This window comes from Lissotriton helveticus, chromosome 12 (genome assembly GCF_964261635.1).
Source record: "Lissotriton helveticus chromosome 12, aLisHel1.1, whole genome shotgun sequence".
NCBI lineage: Eukaryota > Metazoa > Chordata > Amphibia > Caudata > Salamandridae > Lissotriton > Lissotriton helveticus.
Genome location: NC_136073.1, coordinates 553,555,986 through 553,583,809, shown reverse-complemented (window position 1 = coordinate 553,583,809; position 27,824 = coordinate 553,555,986). Strand labels below are relative to the sequence as shown.

The window sequence follows — 27,824 nt, the reverse complement described above, 5'->3', positions numbered from 1 at the left end:
CCCCAATCCCCCTCCCCCCCAGCTACCCCCCTAGGATCCCTCCCCCCTCCCCAACCCAAGGAACTCAGCAGCAAAACATCACAGCTAAACGCAGCATTGAAGAGCCCCAAAAACAAGCAAACAGAGCAAAAAAGAGGGATGGAAAGTCCCAAATTGTGAACGATCACTGGTACCCTCAACGAACGGGGGGTCGTGGCAACAGGTAGTGCCCCCCTAGAGTTCCGGTCCGGGGTGTCTTCCCAAAAGTACATAAATACCCACGGTACCTGAAAGGGAGGTGTCCCTCCGGCGCCAGCATCTTACTTCCCAGGCTCAGGCCGCACCAGAGCTATCCTGCGATGGCGTCACCGTGACCGTCGCCACAGAGGCAACAGCTGCATCCCTCTCCCGATGGATCCGGTCTTCTCGATGCAGCCGCCCGACCCGCTCTTTGCCTAGATGGAGAGCGCCGGTCCGTCTCGCGGGAGAGCTCCCTCCACTCGGGGCAGGGGCATCACCGTTCAAACCCAGGAGGTCTTTAGCATCCTTCAGGGATCTGACTTGAACCAACCTGTTCTGCCATCTGAAGATAAGGCGAAAAGGGTGGCCCCAAGAGTAGGCCACATTCTGGTCACGCAGGATGGTCGTCACAGGCTTAAAGTCACGCCTCTTCTGGAGCGTCGAGGCCGCCAGGTCCTGGAACAGCTGGGGACGATGGTCCCGAAATTGCAGAGAAGAGATTCCCCGGGCTTTCCGGAGGATGCGCTCCTTCAGTTGGAAATCGTGGATGCACACCAGGATGTCAGGCGGTGGAGCCCCCGCGCCCCGCGGCAGACCAACTCTATGGACCCTGTCCATTCGGATTTCATGAAGGTCATCCTCTCCCAAGATCTGCAGGAAGAGGCCCTCTACATAGCCCCGGAGATCTCCTGCTTCACCGTCCCAGGGCACAGCTCGGATGCGGATGTTGTTTTGGCGAGACCTATTCTCCAAGTCCTCGGCGTGGGCCTGGAGGTCCAGGTTCTGCTCCGTGAGCCGGAGTACATCCTGCTGGAGCTGGTGCACTTCGTCGGCCATCCCCAGATCATGATCCTCCAGCGTGGCCACTCGCTCCCCAATGCCATCGACATCCCTCCTCACCTCACGGAGATCGGAAGCGAGCTGGGAGCGGAGTTCGGAGATGTCCTCCTTTATGGCAGAGAAAAGCTCCAACATGAAAGCCTTAGTGGCGGGTGCGTCATCGTCATTCCGTCTGGGCGAGGCGCTGGGACCCGGCGACGCCGCTTGATGGGCTCCCCTCTGCGGGCCGTCCTTGCCTGGCTTTTCCTTACGGGGCTTGGAGGTCATTGCGCCGTTGCCGTTGTACCACTCCAGCCAGGCAGAGTGTCAGATCCGCCGATCCCCCGCTGCCGGCGCAAATCGCCCAGAGCCGCCACAGGCGATGGTTGTACAGCTTGTGGCCGTTGGCTCCCAGTTTCAAGGTAGCACCAATGGGGCTCCTCAGGGTATAGAGCGGCACTCCAGTCCCCTCGCCCACTTCACAAACTCGGAGGCGCCCCGCCAGGAGCCCGAGGGACCGCCACTACCCCCAGCTCTGACGACAAGGGCCTCACCAGATAGGTCCCCGGGGAGCGGGTCGTTCAGGCCTAGATTCGGGCCAGGCCGCACGCGGGGGTCGTGCTCCAAGCTGCGTGCAGATCGCAAGCGGTAGCCCAAGGCGGCAACGCACCCGGGGGGGTCCGGTCCCTCACCCCACTCCTTCCACTCGACAGGCTCCCGGTGACAACTCCCAGCTGGGGCCCCCTCAGAGACCCTCACCACCGCCTCTTCACTGCGCAGGCCTCAGGACCCCGGGCTCACGCAAATCGAGGCTACAGCGCCGTGCAGGCCAATGTCTCGTTGCTGCCCCCCGCAGGAGGAAATGTCCAGCTCCAGGCAAGAAGCGCCCCCCACGGACCGCCGCCACCACAGGGACCGTCCACTCAGGTCCGCCTCCAGCAGCAGGCACACCTCTCTCCCCAGACCGGGTGGTACCTCACTTCATGGGCGTCTGCAGCCTCCGTAGGATGTCAGTTGCTCTCCATGGGGCCCCAACAAGGCAGGGCTCCTCATAGACCCCGGGCCCTCACGTTAGACTCGCCCCTCCCTGCCTCGAGGCATCTCCGCCGTCCAAGTAATCAGTACGTGGGAGAAGCGAGGGAGGGGGAGGCGCGGCAGTACCGCCTCCCTTCGCTGTAGGCCGCTGATCCCCGGTCTCCCCTGCAGGCTTCCGCCGCAGCAAACGATGCGTCCCGGGCCCCCCTGCAACGCTAATCGGGGCCGGGGGACGTCTTCACCTGCAAGCGCCCGGGTGCAGCAACGCGGGAGGCCAGACACTCTGCCCGAGGCCGCCCGCCGCGGGACACTCCGTCGGCCGCTCCACGGCGCACCGCAGCTCTCGCCCCTCAGCCACTCCACACAACCACAGGTCCCGGCTCACCAGGCTGCGCCACGCTTCAGGCTTCGCGGCGGTCACCGCAGGCACCGTGCCCCGATGGGCCAGACCACGTCGCCGGACACAGCCCCGTCGCTCCAGGGCATACAGCGGCAAGGTAGGATGGCGAGTTCCGATCGTATCAGGGGCCAGAAACAAGGCAAATGCAGAGGTGGCGCCGGAGGGACTCAGCAACACTCTGTCCATGTTTTTAAGAAGAGCAGTAGACAAGATCCAGGGTGCAACTCTTAAATTTCTTCATTGGACTCCACTGTCAAAATTCTGAAACATATAGTCCTACAGAGAATCATGTCCTGGAATGAGGCCTCTGGCCTTATAGCACCTGTTCAGTACGGCTTTAGAGATGGCCAGGGTATGCAAGAGCAGGAACTTAACTCAAACGTATTAGTTCATAATAATAGTGGCAAAGGTGGGGGATACTTTGCTGGTCGTTTTTTGCCCTTAAATCAGCTTTTCCTCTGGTTATTCGATCAATACTTTGGGGTATATGGGAGGATATAGGCATGAACCAAGAACCGATTGATTATCTTCGCACCCTTCATCAAGACCTTAATGCCTCTGTACTCTATGACCCTATGGGTGATGCACTAACACTTTTGAATTGCAACAGGGAGTAAGGCATGGTTGCGTGCTTACCTCAATCCTATTTCTAATATATGCTAACAGGCTCTACGTACCTTTAGCGTCCCATGGTAGAAATCACTCAAAAGTAAAAAAAATCGATCCATGGCAGCCTTAGTAAATGTGGAAGATGCAGTCTTGATTTCCTGGACCCCCCTCATGTCTTAAAAATCAGACTGATAAATTTGTACCGTCTCAATTTAGAGACAAACGTTACCAAAATATATTATATAGTTTGGAACGGTGCATCAAAAAATTAATCCTATATTTGTTATTTGAAGGTACTTACAATGGGTTTATAGTTTCCCATATCTGAGTATTACCTTTGATTCCCAGTGTAATTGTGGCCCCATTTGAGCACTGGGGCCTGCTGAATTTCACAAGCAATGGGGACACATTAATTTTGCTAAACAAAAATTGGATCCAAGCCCATTTCAGCTTTGTTAGTAATACATAAGAACAAGTGTATCCCTGTTTTGACATATGGGGCCCCTGTTTGGGGTTATTGTCCCTCTGATTGTCTCCTGATAGAGGACATAGATTCTGTAGGAGACATTCAGGGCTGCTTCCCAGTAGTCTCCTATTTATCATCCACGTAGAACAGGGACTAAAGTATGTTATTATTGACATCAAGCTGGCACCGTTAATGTTATGGTTATCTGTGCGTTCAAATGAAAAGTCCAGTTTTTACAGAGATGTCAAAGAGGACAGCTTGAACTGTGCGTTCAGTAACAAGATGCATTGGCTGAACTAAATTTGGCACCTGATCATTGAGCTAGGAACACTAGCCCTGTGCTTCATACCTGAAAAAATTACCATCAGAGATCAAAAAAAATGTGTAAAGAAATGCTTCTGGGAAAGGAGGGTGACAGGAAGAGAAAGTGTAGAATTGTTAAAATCTTCTGTTGAAGATTGTTATTATTCATTCACTTCCCGGCCACAAGCCCTATTTAAACTGGGAGAGCAATGTTTGATAGAGAAATCTCCTGATGAAATTTTGGCTTGGCAGCATAAGGACACTTTTATCATTTCCCCTGGTACAATATCAATCTGACATGTCTACAGTTTTAACTTGCACTTGTGATGAAACTTCAACCGAAACCTTGTTGCATTTTGTATTTTTTTGTGGGCATTATAAACCGTTTACCACATGTTACTTTATTCCAGCCTTGAAATCATATGGTTTCTATCAATGTAGACCTTGCCTTTTATTTCTTACAGTCCCCCCCCATTTACTTGTTTGGAATGTCATTTTTAAAGTCTATAGTTTGTCATCGGAAATTGTGGCAACTCAGATCCTATGTTTAATTTGTGATGACAATTTGAAGTAGAATTTTGCTGTGTTTGTAAGATTACTATTAACATAGACCTGCCCTTTGCGTTTTCCTGTTCCCCCACAATGAACTAGCTTCGAAGTGGGGTTTAATGTCTGTTGTTTGTACTGAAAACCGATTATAATATTATATTTTATTTGTAATGGCAATGTATTAATTTTTTTCTTGTTGGTAAATTTGGATTTGTAATGTATGTATTTATTTATTGTGCTTTTATGGCTAATTATGATTAACCAAATAAAATTTGACTTGACTAGTCTAGAATTCAAAATATTTGTAACAGGATGGATTTTCAAATATATTCACCATTTTATTGCTTCCTCCTTCTCTATTGATGAAGGCATTGTGGGCACTTAAATTTCCTCTTTACGTTGTTTCAATACCAAACATTAAAAAAACTAATTATTAAATAAACAACTATATTCTTTACTTTTATTTTATAAACCAGACTTATAAGTTGAACCCCCATCTTTTTATGGTCATCACGCAAGCTGTTAACATGCTCCTACTACTATATATAGATTTCTTGTTGAGGTGTTGCTGCTCACAATAAATGAATAATCAAAATTGTTTCTAACTTACTATTTTATTGGTTAATATGGGAGGAGCAAACTGTACAGTGCTCGAAGTTGTAAATTTAATGATGAAAGATAGTATTTGCAAATGTTATTCAATGTCACATCTATTGCAAAGATGACAAATCCTGACAACAAATGCTCTGCCTTTCATCTGTCTGATGTCATTAAATTGTGTAATTGGGTAATAGCAATATCTTCTATTTAGAGCACATTAAAATGACAGACCTGAAGAGTCAACGCTATTATATTTCAGTATTCAGACCACAAATCACATTAAAATGTTATCGTGTCCTTTGCTGATTCCAAGTATACATTTCAGATGCAATCTGATTACAATATCCTGTGGGCCACATGAATTTGAGAAATTAACCAGATATTTACTAGATCCACTGGCCTCAACATAGAGTATACAGTCTTAAAATGAAGCCTAGACACCAAGGGCACAATTCAAATTGTCATGCTTTGGGATTCTTGATCAGACTGTATCACTGGCAGTCATTGAAAGGTATTAGATAGGCTTCAGGAAGCCTAGACAATAAACCAATGTTTGAGTTAGTTGTCAAACGGACCACAGCCTGAACTACCACCTCAAATTCTGTATTGAAAAAGAGATCAAGTTTAGTTATACAACTTAGGGAACAGGACCGAACTGTAGACCAGCTTGAAATCCAAAATATCCTTTCAACAATGTGATCATATGTGTATTTTCCTGTATCTTTTCAGAGACAAAATGTTTCCTGCTTTGGGATTTGGTGCACAGTTACCACCCGACTGGAAGGTAAAAAACTAACTATTATTTTCTATTCATTAAGTTTATTAGTTATGCTACCCCCAGTCCGGCTACCTATGTTTCTATAATATGAATGTAGGTGTTGCAATAAACAATTATAGATTGAATTCATTCTCTTGCTGATGAACACAACAGATGGATTACTGTTGAATGTCAGACATAAAGGTAGCGCCTGTCAGGGATGCCAAGTAGCTCAGTAAATGTTTTGTGCAAAATCGCTCAAGAAGCTCAAATGTGAGTCTTTAATTGAAACGCGTATAGTTGTAGTTTCAGAGATTTGATATGATGTTATTCTTACAGTTGAAAAACTCGACAATATCCCCAAGCTAACATGAAATTAATCAGTGAGTTTGAAAATGAGATGAAAACTAAACCACAGTTTTACTAGTAACCGAATATGAATATCTTCGAAAATATAGTGTTTTTATGTAGAGGATTATCATGAATACTGGCGTTGGTACTGTGATCAGTGCTTCCCTTTACTTGTATTAAGACATCACTTCACAAACTCGTTAATTTGGCTACTGTATTATCAGAAAATATTCTATTTTTCTCAATCTCTGTGACTTTTAATGTTTCACAAAATCAGTGTGTCTGGACGTGTTCTTCAAGATTATAATGGAAAATGCTCAACGTCAAAAATCCCCAAAGCTACAGATATTGATATTCTTTATTGGACTAACAAATGGTATACTATTGCAGAATTCTATTAGCTTTCTAAGTCATGTAGACATCTTCTTCAGATGCTGTTAAACACAATTGTCAGATGGCAAATATATTAATTGGACAACAAATATGTTTACAGTCAGATAATCTGTAATTAGTTCAATAGTGTGAAGACAGATACATGGATGTTAAATGCTTATAACTTTACCACAATAACTGCATGTACTCCTGAGGGAGCATGTGCCTCAATGCTAGGGCTGGGCGGAACTTGCTGATTTACCTAAAAACTCTGTGAGATTTCGCTGAGTTCCTTGAGCAGTCGATTTTGGTCTGCCGCGCTGCTGATTTTTAGCTTAGGGAGCATATCACATGCGGACAAAATCAGCGCAAAGGGCACCATCCAGCACGCCACAGAGTGCTTCTCCTTTCTGCCACTTGAGTAGTTTTTCTACTCAAGCTGCAGCTTTCGCAACGCAAGCAGCAACTTTCTCAACACCAATGGTAGCAAATCTGCCGAGACCTCCCACATTGAGAAATCTCACTATGAGGTGGTCTAGCACTAGTTTTTTCTCGCTCACCAATGTTGGCGAGCTGCATGCGAGAAGAATTCCACCATATGTCAGTTGGCGGAGCTTTTGCCGTACTCTGCACTTCAAGGGGAGCATGGATTGGGCAAAACACAAAAAAATACCGCTGGCGGAGCAGAGTTTACTGCCCACCCCTACTCAATGCCAATCACTATTAAAATGAATTTAGTTTGATCAATCATGTGTGAAGAAACATTGCATTTCGTACACTAAGGGAATGGAAGCTTGAAGATGTCCTGTTCAGCATAAATACAGGTAGAGGTTTTTTCATAATGCATAATACCACAACATTTCTGAAAGTGTGTGCCAAGCATAAGTCATAAGCAAGACCTCAGTGTTAGTTTTGGACAATTATACCAAGACATTAGGGGTACTCGAAATTAAAAGCCTTCTTCAAAGCATGGCGGCAAACCATTATTGGCAAAAAACAAATATTACGATTTTGTTATTAAACACATTTAGTAGTGATTCCTATGCTACTCCATGTCAGTCCAGTGTTGCATTGTATTCTAAAACAATATTTTTGTCTGAATATTGTTGTGGCCCATAAAAGAAAAGAATTTGTGGGTTTAAGATGTCTACAGGTATAGCTTTATAAAGAGTAGGCATATATGTAATTTGTATATTCATTTCTGTACGTCTAAACATCTTTACAGCGATTTCTGGGTAAGGTGAAGAATATGCTTCATTTGCCTATCACATGATCAATATACAGCAGTGATAGTGGTCTGAGGCCAAGTCCATTCCAGTCTCATACATAAGAAACTATTACATGATGTTTTTGCTGGAAAGCTTGAGGAGGCCAAATGGAAGTGTTACTGCTTGGAATGGGAGAGCAGTCTTTAAGAGTATAGCATTGTGGTACAGGTATCAATCTGGCACTCTCCTAAAGATGCTTTAGATGATCCCAGTTGTTCTATTCAGAGTCATTCTGAGGACAAATAAAATATGTGCTGTGGGGATCCTAGGCTGGAGATGTTGTATTATTGAGAGTCTGTAGAAGGACTTTAGGCTTAGGAGCTCACCAAAGAGAATGTCTTATTAAATCCAGATTGGGTACAGATCATGCAAGGGAACCAGGGAAAGTCTCTCTAAATTGACGCATCATATATACAAAGGTACATTTGACTTTAAAAATTCTCACCCTGGCTCCTACAATGTAAACTGGTTAGGGGTGCACACAATAAAGGCACGGGTTGATCATTTTTCTTCTGTAAAAAAAAAAAAATCAAGAATCTGCATCAGTCCTGAGCTCACTATCTCTCACATATTCACACCCTCATCTCTTTCCAAGTGCAGTGTGCAAGGGCAGATGTATTTAAATATTTTGGTCAGAAAGACAGGCATCTCCGTGACTGCTTTACCAAAATTTCCATGGCCCATCACATGCATACACACATTGGAGTAATGTGAGAAATTTACAATACAGCAACACCCTCAAATCCACATGGAGGGGTACACACTCATTAAATTATTCATAGAGCCTTTAACTAATAATAGTCCAAAAAAGTATACACTTTTGCAAACCGAATATCTCCTCTGTGACAAAGCCCCAGTCAACGAAAATTCAATTGTATTTAACTGGTCAAAGGATGAGTTAAACGAGTACACATATGAAATCTTTTATCTCAATGTTCCAGAGAGAAAACACTTTAAATAATTTGTGCTAAAATGTTTTATTCCTTTTATCAACAGACTGTATATGGTGCACACTGTGTTGATAAAACTCCACAACAACAGTTGAAAGAACCATACAAATACATAATTTTGACGGTTATCTTAATTCATTGATCGGGACAGAACCCTTCTTCGGAGGTATTAGAATCACCTAATATATGAATCATTAAATCAGCAGTTACGCAAATGTAGCAACAACTTGAGAAACATATATAAAAAAAGAATTCCCAATTAGCATAAATCCCTAGAAAAAGCGTATGTAACTTTAACGAGTCATTCCTGCTTTGCATTTAGAATTGCAATGCCCTGATGTTTATCTCGGAACATTTTAAAATCCACTTCGACGTTTGTTGTGTCCCACTGATTACTAAACGGTTCCGAATGTAAACATTTCTGACTTGTGCTGACTCTAAATGTATTTAGGAAATATGGTAGTTCTTCCATGTGTTGTAAAAAAATTGCGATTACTTAAATTGTGATTGCATTTAAGGAATCGCAAATTGTGATTCCTTAAATGCAATGCATTACCCCCCAAAAATTAGCAATTTTGCAAATAAGAATCGAAAGTTACCATCAATTCCAAGTTGATGGTAAAACTTTGAAAAATGCACAAAAGAGCATTTTTCAAAGTTCCATGTTGCACACATACATGCGCTTGGGGCATGTGTGTGTGCAACATGTGGTCACAGGCCAATTTCTGGGGTGCATCAGGGTGTCCTTTTGGCACCCTTGTACCCTTGAAATTGCATGCACAATTTGCGAGTACCTATTTGGTACTCGCAAATTGTGCCTGCAATTCCCATTCTGTGGGCCTCTAGGCCCATAGGAATGAATGAGAAGCCATTCCTTAATTGCGATTCACAATTTGCGAGCAATTAAGGAGTTTGTAGGAATCGCTAATATTTTAGCGAAACCTACATGCCTAGGCAATTGCGATTCCTTCATAGCGATTTGGTAATAATCGCTATTAAGGAATCACAATTGCCTAGCTTGATGCAGGTGCCCCATAGTGTCTCCAATAACGAGGACTAGTATTGGCTGAACAATGATGGGCATCCTGGTTCATTTACCAAAGACCTAGAGGGTGGAAATAATACAAAGAAGCACTGCCATAATCCAAAAACATATTCTTATTGTTATGAAGTTTCATCTACATAGTACGCAAGTGACAATATATTTTCTAAATAGATTTTTTTTTCAAAAAATGTCAAGGTTTTAAGATTGTTTTTTTATTTGGAGAGTGAAGACTGAGATAATATTTTATCCTGTCAACACCCTAAACTGTTTGTTTGACCTGTTAAAAAACATTAGATGTAATGTGATGATTTCTTTGTATGCTTAATAATGCGTTGTGTTTCAGAATATTGAGAGAAAATAGTTATACAAAAATTATGTTGGTCTAAATATCAAGTAGAAAAATATTGTGAAGGCCCGTATATATAGCTAAATATATATTTACAATTCTGAACTCCTCTTCAACATACTTTGGTGATGTACATCATCAAGGTACATCTATATTGAAACAGTTTTCTCATATCTAATGCACAAATATTGAGACAGTACTTTTGGAGTGTTGACCAAGTATAGGGACAATTCTTAAGGAAGTAATGCACAAATATTGAGACAGTACTTTTGGAGTGTTGACCAAGTATAGGGACAATTCTTAAGGAAGTAATGCACAGATATTGGGCAGTGGACTAAAAATCAATGAACACAGTCAGCAACTGTTCTCTTACTTATTTGTTATTTTCTCAGAGATATTACAGAACAGTAAGTCTTCTGTGATTGCACCTTTTTAGAGCATATTAAAGCGTTCATTAGGAGATGGACATGAAAAGTAATGTCTTAACATTTCACCCTGAATTACCAATTTCTCAAGCTACGGTAATTACCCAGTGCTGTATTACTGTACCATGATACGTTTCCACCATTGGAAAGAGCAGAATAGTTGTTTCATACCAATTACCAGTTTTATCCTCTATTCCACAAAACATGTCCCTTATAAATTCTCTCTGAATGTCGCAGCTTAAATCTGTCAAGCGAACAATCCAAAGTGTAGGTTTTAACGCAACTCTCATAATCGTGATTCAGGTGGACACATCCATGTCCACCTGAAGCAGGATTATTGGGCAACTCATAAGAAGGACCCTGAACTCCAGTTGGGACTGTACCTTGGTTGGGGTACTGTTTTGGTACCAGAGTACACATGCCGACTTCTACAGCTTTTTAAAGAGATTGTCCACACAAGAACTGATCACTTAATTACACTAGCCACATAGGACATCCTGCTATGTTCTCTTTGTTTTGAAGTCAAATGATGTAAGCCAACTCAGTTGCTGCAGAGAAATAACACCACTCATCTTAAATGTCTCATTCAATTACTTTTGGTATCCATGCACAATGTTGCTTAAGATGTTAGCAGTTTTAATGGTGGAAGTGCATGCTTTTTTCCCTTTTTATGTCTGAATACTGACAACTTTAACTGTTTCCCACACCATTACATTCCTTTAAATATCAGAGATGGGGATTTGGCTCCTCACTCCAAACAACCAATTGCATGAAGTCTGAAAGAATACTTCGGGCCATTGGTTGTGTAGTGTAGCATTCAGTCTCCACTGGAGGGCTTGGTTTGATATGCATGAGGGACTAGCTTACATCTAAAAAGTGCACTCAGCCATCACACATTCAATTATTTCTGTTGTACATACATATATTGCCTTAATATGTTTCTTTCACTTTTCATGCTGTTATTGTGAGGTCAACTCATATTTTGGCCTGGGCAGAGCTGCTTGGTTTGGATATTTTGTGCATATTCTGATTTCCAATGCATACTTATAACCACAGATTTCTTACCTGTAGAATATCTTCAGGCACCAGAGTAGCTCTGAAAGATTTTCAGCACATCCCCTGCATGACAGTAAGTGGTGTCCTGCAGCTCCACATCCATTCTGCTCCTTCCTGGAAGTGATGTCTGAAGCCACATATAGGTGCCACCCAAGTGTGATGAATGTATAAATAATATTTATAAAGCACACTGTTACCTCAACATAGAGTTTCTTAGCGCCGAGATTACGTATAGAAACACTTCACAATTGTTGATACAACTAGGTTTTGAGGAATTTTCTGGATACTGAGAAGTATGTGATCAATCGTAACTTTAAGTGCAAAAAATGTCATAACTTGGCTGTGTGAAGGAAAAAGAGCACCCACCCTTATGGCAGAGTCTGTATTTTGGAACCTGTAAAAGTCTGTCCTCAGCAGAGTGAAGATTGCACGTTGAGGAACACACACACATCTTCCTTGTGAGACATTTAGGACTTACACCCGTCATGGACTAAAATGCCAGACAAAGAGTCTTAAATTTAATAGCTGTACCTGATCAGAAGACAGTGAAGGTCGGGAAGAAGAGACTTCTCAGAAGTCCTGCAAGAGCCTTGCTTCTAAGTGGTTATTTTTCCTATTTGTCCCACCTTTTTCGTGGATTGTTCACTCCCCTGAAGCAGGCCCCATTTACTTGTAGCCAGTGGCGGCTCCTCCATAGGGGCGTTTGGACGCCGCCCCCTGTTTTCTCGCAGTGCGAGAAGGCAGAAACATAAATGGTAATAACTACCATTTATGTTTCTGCCTTCTCGCACAGCGAGAAAGCAGAAGTGCCTGGTTGGGGGTGGGCGGTCCTGCTTGAGGGCAGGGGGAGAGTGACTTGCCCACTGTTGTGCATACCAAACAGTCAGTATGCACAACAGTGGGAAAGCCACTCCCCCCCTGCCCTCAACCAGGACCGCCACTCGCAACAGCCTACATAGAGATAATGGCCCAGGTGGGGCGCGCTCAGATTCGCCTCACCAGTTCTGATTGGCGGAGGGGAAGGAGGGAGGCTGCCTTTAATGATGATGCGAGGAGAGCTGCAGCCGGCGTGCCCGGAATTGAAAAACGCACGAGTCAGACGGCGGGAGTTGGGACCATCCAGAAGATGGCATGGGACGGTAAGTTTTATTTTATAAATATTTTCCATTAAACCCCTCCAGCCTCCCCCCCCCATCCTCCTGCGGCGCAACAAACCCACAAACATCAGGCATGGAAAAAGATAAGGGAGAAAAGGGGGGAGAGAAGGTCTTACACATACATTATGTTGAAGAGTGAGACAGCATGCCGATATCACTCACAATGTCCGCACTTGACAGAGCAGTTTCAAGGCGGGGGCCAAAGCACCGAGGCAACACCAACTTTACATAAGAACATGTTATCGTACACCATTGATACAGGGGCTGGTTGTATCACACCGCTGGCATTAAAGGTGGGGTGGGAGCTCGTGTACACAGGAACGATAGGAATAGATCCCAGATGAACTTCGGGTGGGACTGTGAAGGCATCATCTCTCCGAAGTGGGCCCGCTGATCCTGACAATAAGTAGTGTCACGCACCCACGTTGACCCGGAGGGAGCTGCCTCCGTCGGGGTAGGAGCGCATGGTGCACAAGCAGTCAGCAGGGTATTATGTACAAAAAGGCCAGATTGCAGCTGAGCACAGTCGCAGTGGTGCACAAAGCACCTTCCATCGCACAGAGGCAGATACATTAATCTGTCCATGCCCAAGGACTCCTGGAGGCTCTCCATAAAGTACTATACACACGACTCTCCTCATCACTCTGGATAATGTGGGTATTTCCTGTGCAAAGTGCACTTCAAAGCCTTGCAATGCTATGGTTAATAGCAGATAGTCACAGGTCTGGACACACCGAGATCGGCAGCAGCTGTCTTTTTTTGCCTCTGCTAAAATAGTGCTGTGGTGATGATTATGTTTGTCTCCTTCTGGGAACTGAAGGCAGCAATAATATTATCCTGCGCGGCGGTTTTGTAATATTTTGGTTTCTGAAGAAATTAAGAAAATTTATGTTTTGACAATTTCAATTTCAGTCACTCGTGAACATAATATTCTTGCAGTCTGCAGAGCACTAATATCAGCTGCATATACGTTAGACTGAGAATGCAGTAAATGGTGTGGGTGCTTCAGGGTGGAATGAGGTGGCCGGGTATCGTGATGGGACAGGTGGCCTGGAACAGTCTGCACGTCTTCCATCTATTTACCACGGGACAGGAAACGCAGACAAAGGATAGCCCTTGTAGCCGTCTTTCTACAGAGTTAATGTTAATTGAGCAACATTTTGTTGTCCCCTCATTATCCCGCTGCGCAGAAAATCAGCCGTGGCCCAGCGCCCGTAACCCAAAGCAGCCGAGTGGCAGTCACCACTCACTATTGGACACTGCTAGGGCCCGGCCCTGCCACATTCGAGAATCGAGTGTCGGAAAGTAGTGCTCCAAAGATGAACGTGTGCAACATTGGTTGTCAGGGTCGGTTTTCAAGGTGCACCAAGTGAAAGAGCCCAGCAGGCAGCAACAAACATAACGGAATCTGAGCAGAAGTCGCTCAGAATTGTTATCTCTAAGTCTGTTATGAAGTTCGCTGGCTATACTGAATAAGCAGCTACCTATATTATTATCATACAATATGTCTCTATTGATGACCTAACTATACTTTCACAACTACCTTATTAACCTACTTGCTCTCTCAAATTTGCTTGAAAATGCACCATTTGTCCACTCTTTTTTCACAATTTTCTCGGGGGAGAACTCCCCCGTTCCCCCTTATGACAGTTGGACTCACTCCCTACGCCAACTCACTCACCACAGGTCACTCATCCAGAAATGTTACGCCCTACCACTTTCAAATGTCCCCAGTCGCCACTTCTTGTAGCATTCCACTTGTCCCATTTTAGTTCCTAACTCAGAGGCTTTTATTTTTATTGTGAAAGAGCACTTCAGGCAAGCGTTTGTGCGTTTCCCTTCATCAGTGTGACACCTGCTTCTCGGCTGCTGTGCTTCATAGTTGAGCATGGTGGTCGCTCGGGAGGCCGCATGCTTTTCTTCCTTTCTGCACATGCCTGCATGTTACATTTTGATCATGATAAGCACAGCACCCACTTCACAGCTGCTGTGCTTTATCTTTAAGTAGGGCGCCCTCTTTGGGCGACCACGCGCCTTTCCTTTGTTCTGTACAGTGAGGCCACAGGGATCTTTTTGTTTATCAGGAATGTTGTTGTGTATGCTTTCATGCCTTTTTTTCGGCCCAGAAGAAACTGGGTGGTTCAGTCTTCAGAAATGGAAGTTCTTCCCACCAGTGCATCAGAAACGCTCAGAAATGCTCTCTTTTTTAACTCTCTTGAATTTTTTCCTAAAGTACATAAATGAAGCGACTCAAGTTAGTGTCCGGTCATACTCCCACTATTTATAACTAAGCTGACATGGATGTCATCGACACTTTACTGCACATGCCCGGCAGGTCTTAGGCGTGTCTTGTCTTCCAAGTTTGACATGTTTGGGTCAGGCCAGCCGTCTCTGCAATGTCACTGTTGCAAAGAAGTTAACAGCGGATACGTTTGTGCCTAACCATGGCTTAGTATAGGGCCCCCTACTTACTATAATAGGGTCACCAAAGTGCTCATAACGTCAGTTCTTTTCTTTCCATACCTTCGTACGTAGATCTGGAGCTAGCTCCTACTTCTTCTCATTAGTTGATGAGTTTTTAAATGAATTCCAGTGTGCAAGGGAATATTTCCTTTCCTAATACTACCAGGTTTAAACTTTGTAGGGACTGTCACAAACAAATGTCTGTGATAGATCCCGATATGGTGTGTTTCTGGTGTTTGAGATCGGCCCATGGCTCCAAGTTGTGCGAGGATTGTGCTGTGATGCAGCCGAAGGAGATCCAGGACCGCAAAGCCATAGTGTACGTTGCCTCCCGAAGTCAAGGACACCAACCTGATCCCGCTCTCTGGGCCAGTCTTGTGACTGGTCGCTATCGCGATCCAATACTTTGAGTAAGTCTAAATCCAGGAAGAAATACAAGAAGTCCAACCGGACTTCATCCCAGCCTCACCACTCTTCAAGTCATGAGGACATCAAGGTGCCTTGCAATCTCACTACCAGTCCCCTTCTGAGGAGCTGATCTCACAGCTCATTCCAATGCACCCTGAATTTCTGTGTCCATCGAAGATGTTACAATAGATCCAGGCATTTAAGACGGCCATTCTCAGCATCTTCGGCATCCTCTTGGCTCCCTCTGGTGCACCTTTGGGCCCCATGTATCCGCAGAGGACTCCGGTCAAGTTACCTCAGGTGGATCCACCCTCTGTGCTCGCTGTGCCTCCTGAACCCACTTTCGGGTTCAGCTCAGACTCCAGAGCTGACTCACGCCCAGCATCAGAATCCATGCTTGTTCCTGCTGTGTCAATGCTGGTACTGACGAACCTATGCCAGAGAAGGATGTCGATCACTTAGTTCTAGCTGAATCCATCTCTACCTATGCTGAAGCCAGCTCACAATCAGTCCCTAAGCAGCTGGCCCCTATATTTTCTGACTCTGATAAGACAATGCCCTTGCCTAGGAGCCATTGTCCAGGGATCCAACACTGTTTGGATTGGACTCTAACTAGAGCTAACTAGCTTTTGGTAATGATGGTGATAGTTGGGATGAATGCTCCCCACAATATGATGATGGCAGTTTTTATATGGATCTACAAGAGATCAGTCAGCTGAACACTTCTCCTGACATGGGACTGATCTCCACCCCTAGTCACTTACTGAAGAATCTACTTCATTCTGTCTGATAGATGGCAGGCGGTGGCACTCCCTCCGTACCACTCAGAATTTGTGAAAGTTTTACATGGGGTACCGCAGGGATCTTCTATCAGTCCCATTTTGTTTAATGCTTATATGCAACCATAGTTGGGAATTATCAAAGCACACAACATCAGCGTGATTAACTACGCTGATGACACGCACCTTTTGATATCCCTGGATGGTGCTCAGGCGGATTCACTGGATAGCTTTCATGCTTGTATGCGTGAAATGGCGAAATGGTTGAAGGAAAATTCGCTTCAGTTTAATAGTAGGAAAGCGGAGATCCTACAATGCAAGGTGGGGGGGATCACCTGAAGTCTGCGAGCAGACTTCTGGCCTCTAACCTCAGATGGTATGTTGACACCAGTGAACACGGTGCGCTATTTGAGGGTCAGTTTTAATGGGAATCTAAATCTGGAGACCCACATTAATAAACTGGTGGGAAGTTGCTTTACTCTAATTCGCGGTCTTCATGAGGTGCTGCCTCTGCTACCAGTACAGGCAAGAACAACGGAAGTTAGGAGTATCATCCTTATCCGCCTGGACTACTGTAATGCTCTGCTTCTGGAATCCCCGGATTACCTGATTGCCAGATTGCAGAGTATCCAGGCCAGGGCCGGCCCAAGGCATGTGCAAACTGTGCACCTGCACAGGGCCGCCAAACCCCAGGGGCCGCCACGATGAGGATCCGTTCGTGGCACTGGCGGCCCCCTGGCAGGATTTGGCGGCCTCCTGGCAGCGGCCGGCGGCCAGCGCCGTTGTTGTTTACCTGCTGTGCTGGTAAGTTTCCCTTTCCGGTTTCCGAATCCGAGTCAGGCAAGGCAGCCAGCAGTTTGGGTCCCAGGGCCGTCAATCTTAGCACTACCAATGACGTGACGGCCCTGGGACAGCCCCCGCGGCGCGCGCTGCCTGTGCGCAGTGCGCAAGCAACTCACTGCACGTGCACAGTGCTGCTTACGTTACGCGGCGTCACGCCCGGCGGTCACGAGTGGTGGTGGTCTGGACTCAGGTCACGAGACGAGAGAGTGTGTGCGTCGTCACAGCCATCGAGAATAAAGAAAGAAGAAGTGTTGTGTTACTTACCTGCGCGCCACCACCGCACCGACGATCTCACAGAGAACACCTGCTGTGTCCGACTACTCGGTTCGTTCCCCGACCCTATTTGGAACTAGCAGGTGAGCAGGTCTCGGCGCCGGACTTGCACCACTGCACACTGCAGGTATATAGACTGACATTGCACCGGGGCGGGGAAGAGGAAAAAAGTTTGCTCCAGTACATTCACCATGATTATTTTTGCACCGGGGCAAAACAGAGACCATTTCACACTGCTCTGTGTTGTTACGTTACTGAGTCTACATAAAAAGAAACGGAGCTTTTAAAATAGGCTATTGAACTGGGCACGTGCCTGTTGTTTTATGCATCACATCCTGCTGTTGTTTAGTTGGATAAAAAGTGTTGGGCGTGTGGCGACAATAATTATTCATAGTCAGTGAGTGTCACTTAAATTGATATTGGACCTTTCCCAAGACATTTGACCTATGCTCTCGTTGCATACTTCATGGTGTGCCATGCACTCACACATAATCACTCACTCGTGTAATATGTCCAATGCCCACCTTGTCATCACAATGAACACAGCACAATCCCGACCTTTACTTTTCATTGCTATTTGTTGATATCTTAAAAACGTAATGGAATAATTGAACGTGGGCTCGTGTGTTGCATTTATGAACAGTAATGTACCAGATTGAACACCATGATAGCAGCTCAACCGAGAAAGCGTAAAACACACAGTAAATATAGGCGTGCATTAGAATCAAACCTCCCCTTCAAAATGACTCTACAATACGTAAATTAAATTGAATTCCATGTTAATTACTTGCAAGAAATGGAAATCGTTATGGGAATTGTAAGACCTGTTCATTACAATAACATTTTGCAAGCCAAATATGTTACAGATGGTTGAGAGAGTAATGACTTGGATATATATTTAAATGACAGTAAAATAGTCTTTTAAAAACAAAACTAGTTTGAAGCACAACAAATGTTTCATTTCATATTACAAAAGCACATTAAATAATGTAACATTTATTTAGGGATTAGGTTATTTTCGTGCCCCGAGGACTGAGTGCCTGCTGCTGACAATAGGGCCTCCACGTTGCCCCAGGAGTCCTCGGCCGGTGGCCTCCCCAGCAGCATCTCGGTGCTGGACAAGCCGGGGCATTCCCTTGGCATACAGAGTTGAAGAGGATAGTGGTCTTTACTTGCCTCGTGAAGCAGAGCACCGGTAGCGAGAAGCTACGGGCAGCGCAAAGGAGCATTGGTGACCTATAACTTCATCACATAGTAGACCACAATAAATTCAATGAATCGATCTGAATATTACAGGCACTGTTGTGTGCAATCATCATGGGACGGTGTACACATTAAATGTTGCTGGTGCCTTAAAGGCAGTAGTCGTGAAAATGTTTTGTTGCTGTTTGTAAGATCAGCACTGTGCAAAAAGTCGCTTTGACGTTCCTCCCCTCTGGTCCTCTGCTCGCTGGCCTGGTCCTTTCTTCTGGGGGATAAAGGTCCTCTCTCGACTGTCTGTCACTGTGTAGACTTCCATAGCTTTCCGAATCACGTATTTTGCCTGGATTAGGCCTCGAACAGTGACTGAGTCACTCTTACAATGAAACTTGAAAGCCTGCCCTGTAATGGCTGAAAATGGGGCTGAGGGACCTGCGAGCCAGGGCCAAATAAGAAACGTCTTGATTCTGCTCAATGTGTGGTATGGTATTTATGTTTTTAAGACTCATAGGGTTAATTTCAGAAAGGCTCACGTAGTGACATGAAAGATGGCGATGAATTCAGGCTCCGCTTTTTATTTCCAGACCATAGCCACGTTCAGAGAGGTTTTATCATTGGGAGTAATGATTATTCTAATACCAAATGTGTAGGATGTAGTGATAATTCCCTTGTTACCAATGTTCGTCATTACAGGACAGTAAGCTAGGCATTGCATCCATGGTAGGTGGACAGTGGTCATGCATGGGTTAAATGACAACGAAACAACAGTAATCATGTCTGATTGTATTGTATATGATCTATAGTACACACGTAGATACATGCATGTGGAAAGCTTGGCGCGCCTAGTCTTTGCAATGCCCTTTATTCGGATGTTGTCTTGGTTTTCTTTAAGGTTCTTGTCATTTTGTATTTACAAGCCCCTTGCGCGACCAGTGCGTCACTTTTAATATGGGAAAAAGGTGGTGCACCGGCGGCGCAATGGGCTTGTAAATAAAATAAGCCCCAGGGTTTTTACTGGTATCCTTGGTGCATGCGGTAAGTCGTGAGGGGGTCGGTGACACCATGAGTTACCCGCACCGGGTGACACCAACCCTAGCTAGGCATTGCATCCATGGTAGGTGGACAGTGGTCATGCCATGGGTTAAATGACAACGAAACAACAGTAATCATGTCTGATTGTATTGTATATGATCTATAGTACACACGTAGATACATGCATGTGGAAAGCTTGGCGCGCCTAGTCTTTTCAATGCCCTTTATTCGGATGTTGTCTTGGTTTTCTTTAAGGTTCTTGTCATTTTGTATTTACAAGCCCCTTGCGCGACCAGTGCGTCACTTTTAATATGGGAAAAAGGCGGTGCACCGACGGCGCAAGGGGCTTGTAAATAAAATAAGCCCCAGGGTTTTTACTGGTATCCTTGGTGCATGCGGTAAGTCGTGAGGGGGTCGGTGACACCATGAGTTACCCGCACCGGGTGACACCAACCCTAGTGACGACGCCACTGTATATAGGCATAGAAATCATAACCACATTTAGACTTGGCCCATGCAGTCCAAATACGGCATGGCTACTTCCACTAGTTCCAAAAATCCGTAACGATTTCTTGGAAAAACTAGTCTTCAGCAGTCAGGAGGGACTTCCCCTTGCTTGAATATTGATTTATCCAAGAACTCATGGAGTTTTCAAAGAACTGCGAGTCTTTAATGACGTTATTATGTCCAACGTTACGTCAAACTCTGCACCTTCAAGGTATAAATATGCCCACACTTGCCCTAGCAAACACACAGTGCTTTGGAGCAGTTCGACTATCTACTTGCTCGACGCAGCTCCGAGCTCGCTACAGTAAGTGCAGAAGGAGCCGACCCTGCTAGCTGGCACACACAATTAAGTCTAGTATATTCGATAGACACCTAGTCAACTTAAGTCCTACGTCAATTCTATAGTATATGCTATTCCAATGCGCAGAGCCTATTGAGAATATAGGAACTACACAACAACGTGACCTATCAGAGTCCTAATTTCTTTAGGAAATATCCTTTGATTTGGTAATTTGTGGTTTAAATGAAAATGACACATCAAAATCTTTCACCAGCCGCCACTGCTGATTGCCTTCTTTTTTTTCCTACCCACTGTCAGCCCGGCCCGTTGTATTGCAAGCAAAATGAAGAGAATTTGAGTACACGAATCTGGTTCTTCGAAACGAAAGAGAAAGGTGGCTCAGCAGGCTTTCGTAGCGTCACAGGAAGGAGCAATCCTGAACTTTCTCACCCAAGGGAAACCTAAAGATGGAGAATCCTCTGGCCAGAGTACTGCTGATGCACTAGGTAAAACAGGCGCTGACGACCATAAAGAAGAACAAAAAAATGAAGATAATATCACGAGCAGACCAATGAAAATGAACAAGGTGACTCTGACATTGATACAAACATGCAGCAATTACCAACTCAGGATGAGGATCCTGACAATAGACCCTCAGACAGAGAAACTGAAACATCATTCATCGGTCCATCAACATCTGGCATTCTGGAGGAGGTTCAGAGTTTACAGGCGGATGATGCTGGTAGTGAAAAGGAAGCCAAAGAGCAAGACCATGTTACAGACCTGTGTTCTGAATATGATTTATGTGATTGGAGTGATCCTGCTTCGTGGCCGAACTCTCTTACTGACGCTCAACGTGTTCTTCTTGTTGAAAGGGGTCCCTCCAGAGACCCAGATTCTAAAACAAAGTATCCAAGTGATGAGCACTCAAAAAGTAAACGTCGTTTTTCTGTTACCATGTTCTCACGGAAATTAAGGAATGGTGAAATTCTAGATAGGCGCTGGCTTGTCTATTAAAAAAAAAATAATGCAGTATTCTGTTTTTGCTGTAAATTGTTTTCTGACGCAGGGATCAAATTTACTAATAATGGAAATGACGACTGGGCACACATGCACAGTTGTCTGTCTGATCATGAATCCTCTTCAAAACATATACGCGCCGTCAGTGCCTGGGTTGAATTAGAAAGAAGGTTTAAACAAGGACAGACAATAGATAAAGAACAGCAGAAGTTACTGCAAGTGGAAAGTGATCGTTGGGGCAAGGTCTTGGAAAGGATCATATCCATTGTTCATTTTCTAGCAGAACGAAGTTTGGCTTTTCGTGGTACAACTGATACTTTGTTCAAACAGAACAATGGCAATTTTCTAGGTCTTGTTGAGCTGCTATCCAAGTATGACCCATATATGCAAGAGCATGTGCGTAGAATTAAATGCGCTGAAATCCATGCCCATTACTTGGGCAAGAATATTCAAAATGAAATCATTAATCTTATGGGAGCTTCAGTTTTGGACAACATTATTGCAAAAATACACAATAGTAAATATTTTTCTGTCATTTTGGATTGCACACCTGATGCAAGTCATCAGGAGGAAATGACGATGGTCCTTCGAATTGTGAACGTGGAAACAATGCCAGTCGAAATAAGTGAATTTTTCGTTGGATACTTGCCTGTTGAAAGCAGCACAGGTGCTGGTCTCACAGAAGCATGTTTGCAAAAACTGCAGGAATTGCAATTGCCGTTTCAAAATTGCAGAGGTCAAGGGTATGATAATGGGGCAAATATGAGAGGCTGCAAGAGTGGTGTTCAGAAACGTTTACTTGACATGAATCCAAGAGCGTTCTATGTTCCATGCGGTTGCCATAGCTTGAATTTAGTACTTAGTGATATGGCGAAATCATCCACTCACGCTGTGACTCTTTTTGGAATCTTGCATCAAATTTATATACTGTTTTCTGCCTCAACACAGAGATGGCAAATACTAATTAAGCATGTTAAAGATCTGACAGTAAAGCCCATATCTGAAACTCGATGGGAATGCCGTATAGATAGCGTCAAGGCTGTCCGTTTCCAAGTGGCCGCCGTTTATGATGCCGTGGTTGAAGTATCAGAGGAAGCGAATGACCCAAAGGCCAGAACTGAGGCAGCCGGGTTGGCTAAGCAATTAAGGAGTTATGCATTTCTAGTATCGCTGGTGATTTGGTATGACCTTTTGCAGCAAATAAATCTTGTTAGCAAAATCATGCAAAGTAAGGATATGCAACTTGACATTGCATTGAAATGCCTTGAAAAGACTGTCCAGTTTCTGGAAACTTATAAGGAGAGTGGTTTGACATCTGCACAAGTTTCAGCTAAGGAGTTGGCGGAAGAACTGGAGATGAGCTCAGATGAGATAGGTTTTCCTGCATCTACAAGTTTGCGAAGAAGAACGATTAGGAGACAATTTCAATACGAGAGTCGTGATGAGGGAATCTTAGAACCAAAAGAGAAATATCGCATTGAGTTCTTCAACGTCTTGATGGATCAAGCAATTATGTCCATGACTGAAAGGTTCACTCAGATGAAACATCACTATGATTTCTTTGGATTCCTTCACGACTGGGGGAAAATTGCTAGCATGAACGATAATGAAGTGATGAAAAGATGTGTAGATTTAAGCAGCGTGTTAACCGACAGTTCTGACTCAGATGTTGATCCCGGAGATTTACATACCGAGCTTCGAATGTGCTCCTCCTTGGTGGCAAATAATGCAACAGCTTTGGAAACATTACAATTCATTTATGACAACAAACTGCACACTGCAGTTCCAAATCTTGCAGTGGCTTTACGCATTGCGTTGACAATCCCAGTTACAGTGGCTTCAGGGGAAAGAACTTTTTCAAAACTGAAATTGATAAAAAAATTTTGAGGACATCAATGACTCAAGAGAGACTGAATCATTTGGCCCTGTTATCAATTGAACATGACATTACTAGATCTCTGGATTACGGACAGCTTATCAGGGAATTTGCAGCACAGAAGGCTCGTAAAGTTGACTTCCTTTCATAAAGAAGTACGCAAGATGTTTTCCATGGTTTTAATCAGACTCGCTATGTTGCTATTCAGCAAGTATGCAGGAATGAAAAAAACAGGTCGTAAGATAACGAAAGAAGGAAAATGGAAAAGTGGAAACAATATAGAAGAGATAGCAAACAGTAAAACACAAAAAGTAAAAAGTAAAAGAAAAAGTTAAAAAACATAACATTAAAAAAAAGAAAAAAAAAATGGGTATTGCTGCTACCTCCACCTGGTGCCTGGTGGAAACAGTGATAGCTGGCAAAACGCAGCAGCAAATTTCGACAAAAGTTAAATGCTTGTTGTGTCACGAGGTGGTTATGCAGTGTCTGCAACGGACGTGGCCATCCACCAAGCGTAAGACACTATATTCGATATGGCATCGATATTACTGTTTCTGGGCAAAGAGCCACCGATTATTTCTCTGTGGGGGGTTGTGGGGGTCTGGTGCCCCTGTCATGGCCCTGGCACTGCAGCTGTCTGTGCGCCCAGTCCCTCATGTCGTGTGTCACAATGCCCTCCTCTTCCTAAATTGTATCATTCTGAGACGAATTCGGAAGGGTAGGAGCAGCCGCAGGTACTGGTCAATCATCTAACGACTTTTCTGGACGTATTATGAAAACACCTTCCTGAGCTCCGCCCCGTCCGGACCCCCTCTTCCGGGGCCCCCACCTACGCTCCCTGCACAGGGCCACCATGAGCATAGAGCCGGCCCTGTCCAGGCAGTAGCAGCTAAGTTAGCACTCTCCCGAACTCGTCGTTCATCAACAACACAAGCACTGGCGGAGCTACACTGGCTTCCAGTAGTTCAAAAGATCCTGTTCAAATCATTGTGAATTGTGTTTAGAGCACTTCATGGACATGGTCATAAGCCGCTTCAAGGTAAGTTCCAGTGGCACGAGCCTATCCGGACCCTTCGCTCCTCTTCCACCAACCTTGTCAGAATTCCCAGGGTAAAGAAAGTGACCCTGGGAGGGAGAGCCTTTAGCGTGGCAGCAGCCCGCCTTTGGAAGGGTCTTCCCCTAGAAATCAGGAGAATACAAAGTTTGCTGCTGTTCCGCAAAAAAATGAAGACCTGGCTTTTTCCTAAGGTATAATCTCTTAGGGTTATTAGTGGATCTCTCTGCCTTTTTTTCTTCTCACAGCTCATAGTCTCTTCTTCCGATCTAAATTATTTCTTAGCGCCAGGATGCCCGCAGGGTCACAGTGCGCCCTACAAATTCCAAATAAATAAAATTCTCTATGGTAATTAGGAAGGCAGTCAAAGTCTTTGATCTAAAAGTGCATTCCTTTGAGGTAAAAAACAACATCCTCATGGAAGTGTTAAATCCTGAATAATCCTCATCTGAGACACTACTGCCAGTCAACAAGGCCCTGACCAACGCCCACATGGGCACTTGGACCAAATGCTGCTCTTGCTGCCCCTGTAACCCACTAATCAGACCGGTGGGACATTTGAACAAATCTGCTCCAGGTGACCTTGCCTTCCTCGCGTAGCACTCTACTCCTTTGAGGATGGTAACAAGCCGGACAGCGAGTTGAAAAGAATTGAGGCATTTGGGAACAGGATGTTTCCTTCCACAAGCCTTGCCATTAGCTCAGTCAACGTCAGCTGTTTGCTGGGGATGTACTCTCAAGCATTATGACATTTGGTTACTGAGCTCTTACCAGTAGTCCTGAAAGAGTTTTGTGCCAATCTGGAAGTGCCTATTTAAGGTGGCCAGGATGTGGTCATGTACGTCTTCCATTCAGACCTGGACACAACAGACTGCTTAGAAGGAGCAGTTGGCACTAGTATGGTGCTCCAGCGCCACACATGGATGTGATCCACAGGCTTCTGGGGGAATGTTGAGGCATCACTCATAGACTTACCTTTTGACACTTCTCACCTCTTAGGCAAGAATGCCCACTCCACCCTCGAGTGCTTTAAGGGGAGTAAAGCTACTGCACCCACCCACAGTCCTTCCACCACCCACTCTGCATTATCCTCAACAAATTACCCCTTTCAAGGCATCGTCAAGGATTTCACCTATAGACAACGTTAAGGCCTGCTGTCCTATAAACAAGCACCACAGTCCTTTCAGAGGCACGGTAGGGAATCTGGAAGACAATATCAATGCCAGCTGGACCACTTTCAGACAATGGTGAACTTCCTTACATTGTTAGGGCTCACAATCAACATGCTGAAGTCTTCGTCCTTCGCAGATGCTCCCATCCATCTGAGCCACCCTGGATACGGTGCATGTTAGCGCCTTCCCTCCAGAACAGAGTCCAGGACATTCAAGCTCTCATCCCAATGTTTAAGCCTCAGTCTCAGTTAGGATGGCCCTGTGGCTTCTCAGCCTTCTGATCTCCTGAATCTGGCTCATCAACCATTCCAGATGGCATAAGTGAGCCGTGCAGTAGGAGCTGAAGTCTCAGTAGGCCAAGCACCAAGGCAACCTGTCAGATTCCATTCAGGTTTCAGAGGAGACAACAAAAGTTCTGTAAAGTTCTGCAGTGGTGGCTGTTCATCTGCAGTTGGACCAGTGGTAGACCCCTTTCCCTTCCCCCACCCAGAGCTGACAGTGGTGACAGACAAGTTACTGTTGCTATGTGGTGGTCATCTAGGAGAGGTGGAGATCAGAGGAGTCTATGATCTGGCTCAGACCCATCTCCACATCTACCTGCTGGTGTTGCAGGTCATTCACTTGGCATTGAAAGCCTTCCTGCGTTACACCAAGGGGAGGCTGGTTCGGCTCCTAAGGACAACACCACTGCCATGTAGTATTGCAATAGGCAATGGTGGGGTTGGGTTCTTGGTTCTGTGCCAAGAGGCCCTGCGCCTCCAGAACCACCTCAATCATCAGGGCATCTCCCTGATCATACAACACCTGACAGGATCTTTAAACGCCAATGTGGATAAACGCAGCCAGTGAAGCCCAGAAGAATCCAAATGTCAGATACACCCAGAGGTGGCACAGGGGTCTTCCAGAAATAGGGAGAGCCCTGGCTTGATCTCATCTCCACATCCGAGGAAAGTGTAAGCACAGTGTCAACACTTTTGTGCATTGGCATGTCCAAGAAGGCTTTATCTCGGAGATGTCCTCTTCCCAAAGTGATGCATGGGACTTCTGTATGCCTTTCTGTTGCTACCTCTTTTGTCCCAAGTCTGAAGAAGATCAAGAAGGACGTGGCCTAAATCATCCTGGTGGCTCTGGATTGGGCTAGGAGAGTGTGGTACCAAGAACGTTTGGGCATGAGCATCTGTCTTCTGATCAGACTGATGCTTCTGGTGGATCTTCTGTCACAGAGCAGCAGGACAGGATCTTGCACCCAGGCCTTTGCAATCTACACCTCCATGGATGGAGACTGAGTGAAGGATTTTGACTGAATTCAATGTACCTTCCAAAGTAGTGGATGTCATCCTTACAGCCATTCGTCCAGCTACAAAATCTGTTTACGCCGGACACTGTGGCAAATTTGTGGCTTGGTGTATCAACTATAACACAGACCCATTGCAAGCTAAGCAGTTGGATGTGTTAGTATTTGTTCTGTCTTTAGCCCATTAGGGACTTGCTGTGGGCTCTGTTAAAGGTTGTTTTTTTAACCATTCGGCCTTTTTGCGGTAACCGGATCAACAGTCTTTGTTCAAATCACCTAATGTGGTGTGTTTTCACGAAGGTTTGGGTTACATCTTTCCTCCTAAACCTTTTGTGATGCTACAGTGAGTGCTTAATTTGGTCCTTACTTTCCTTATGTGTCCTCGTTTCGAGCAACTGCACAGCTGTTCTCTCTGTCTCCTGACTGTGAAGACTGTCTATTACCTCAGCATGTCACATAAGAGAGCATCAAACTCTGTCTGTCTAGCTGCCCTACTACACTTTCTTTCCACTTTAACTGGTTCTGAGGAGTAGGGCGGCCTTTCTCCTGTTATTTGTGCCTTCCTTTCATGTTAGTGAGTCCATCACTCTTCTCACATTCTTTGCCCCACTTCACCCCTCGGAGGAGGAGAGACTCCATTATTTGGATCCCAAAAGAGCACTCCACTTTCACATTGATTGCACCAAAGACTATCCAGTGGATGATCACTCTTTGTGGGGGTCTCTGGGGAGAAGTAAAGCAACACAGTGGAGCAATTAACTTTGTCCAGATAGATTGTCCTCTGTTTTAAGATCTGACATGTGATGGCCAAGAAGCAGCCTCAAGAATGGTTGAGGGCCCATTCAACTAGGGCAAAAACTGCTACCACTGAATTAGCCTGTGGAGTCCCTGTCCTG

The 27,824-nt window shown here is 44.9% G+C and overlaps 1 protein-coding gene across 1 annotated transcript in view; it reads left to right on the top strand.

Moving 5' to 3' along the window:
• CPNE2 (copine 2) overlaps positions 1-27,824 on the top strand; it is a 917,381-nt gene that overhangs the window by 718,540 nt on the left and 171,017 nt on the right. The window contains exon 12 of the mRNA XM_078671428.1: positions 5,730-5,784. Coding sequence (XP_078527554.1) covers positions 5,730-5,784 — 55 coding nt within the window. The remainder of the gene's footprint in view (positions 1-5,729; positions 5,785-27,824) is intronic.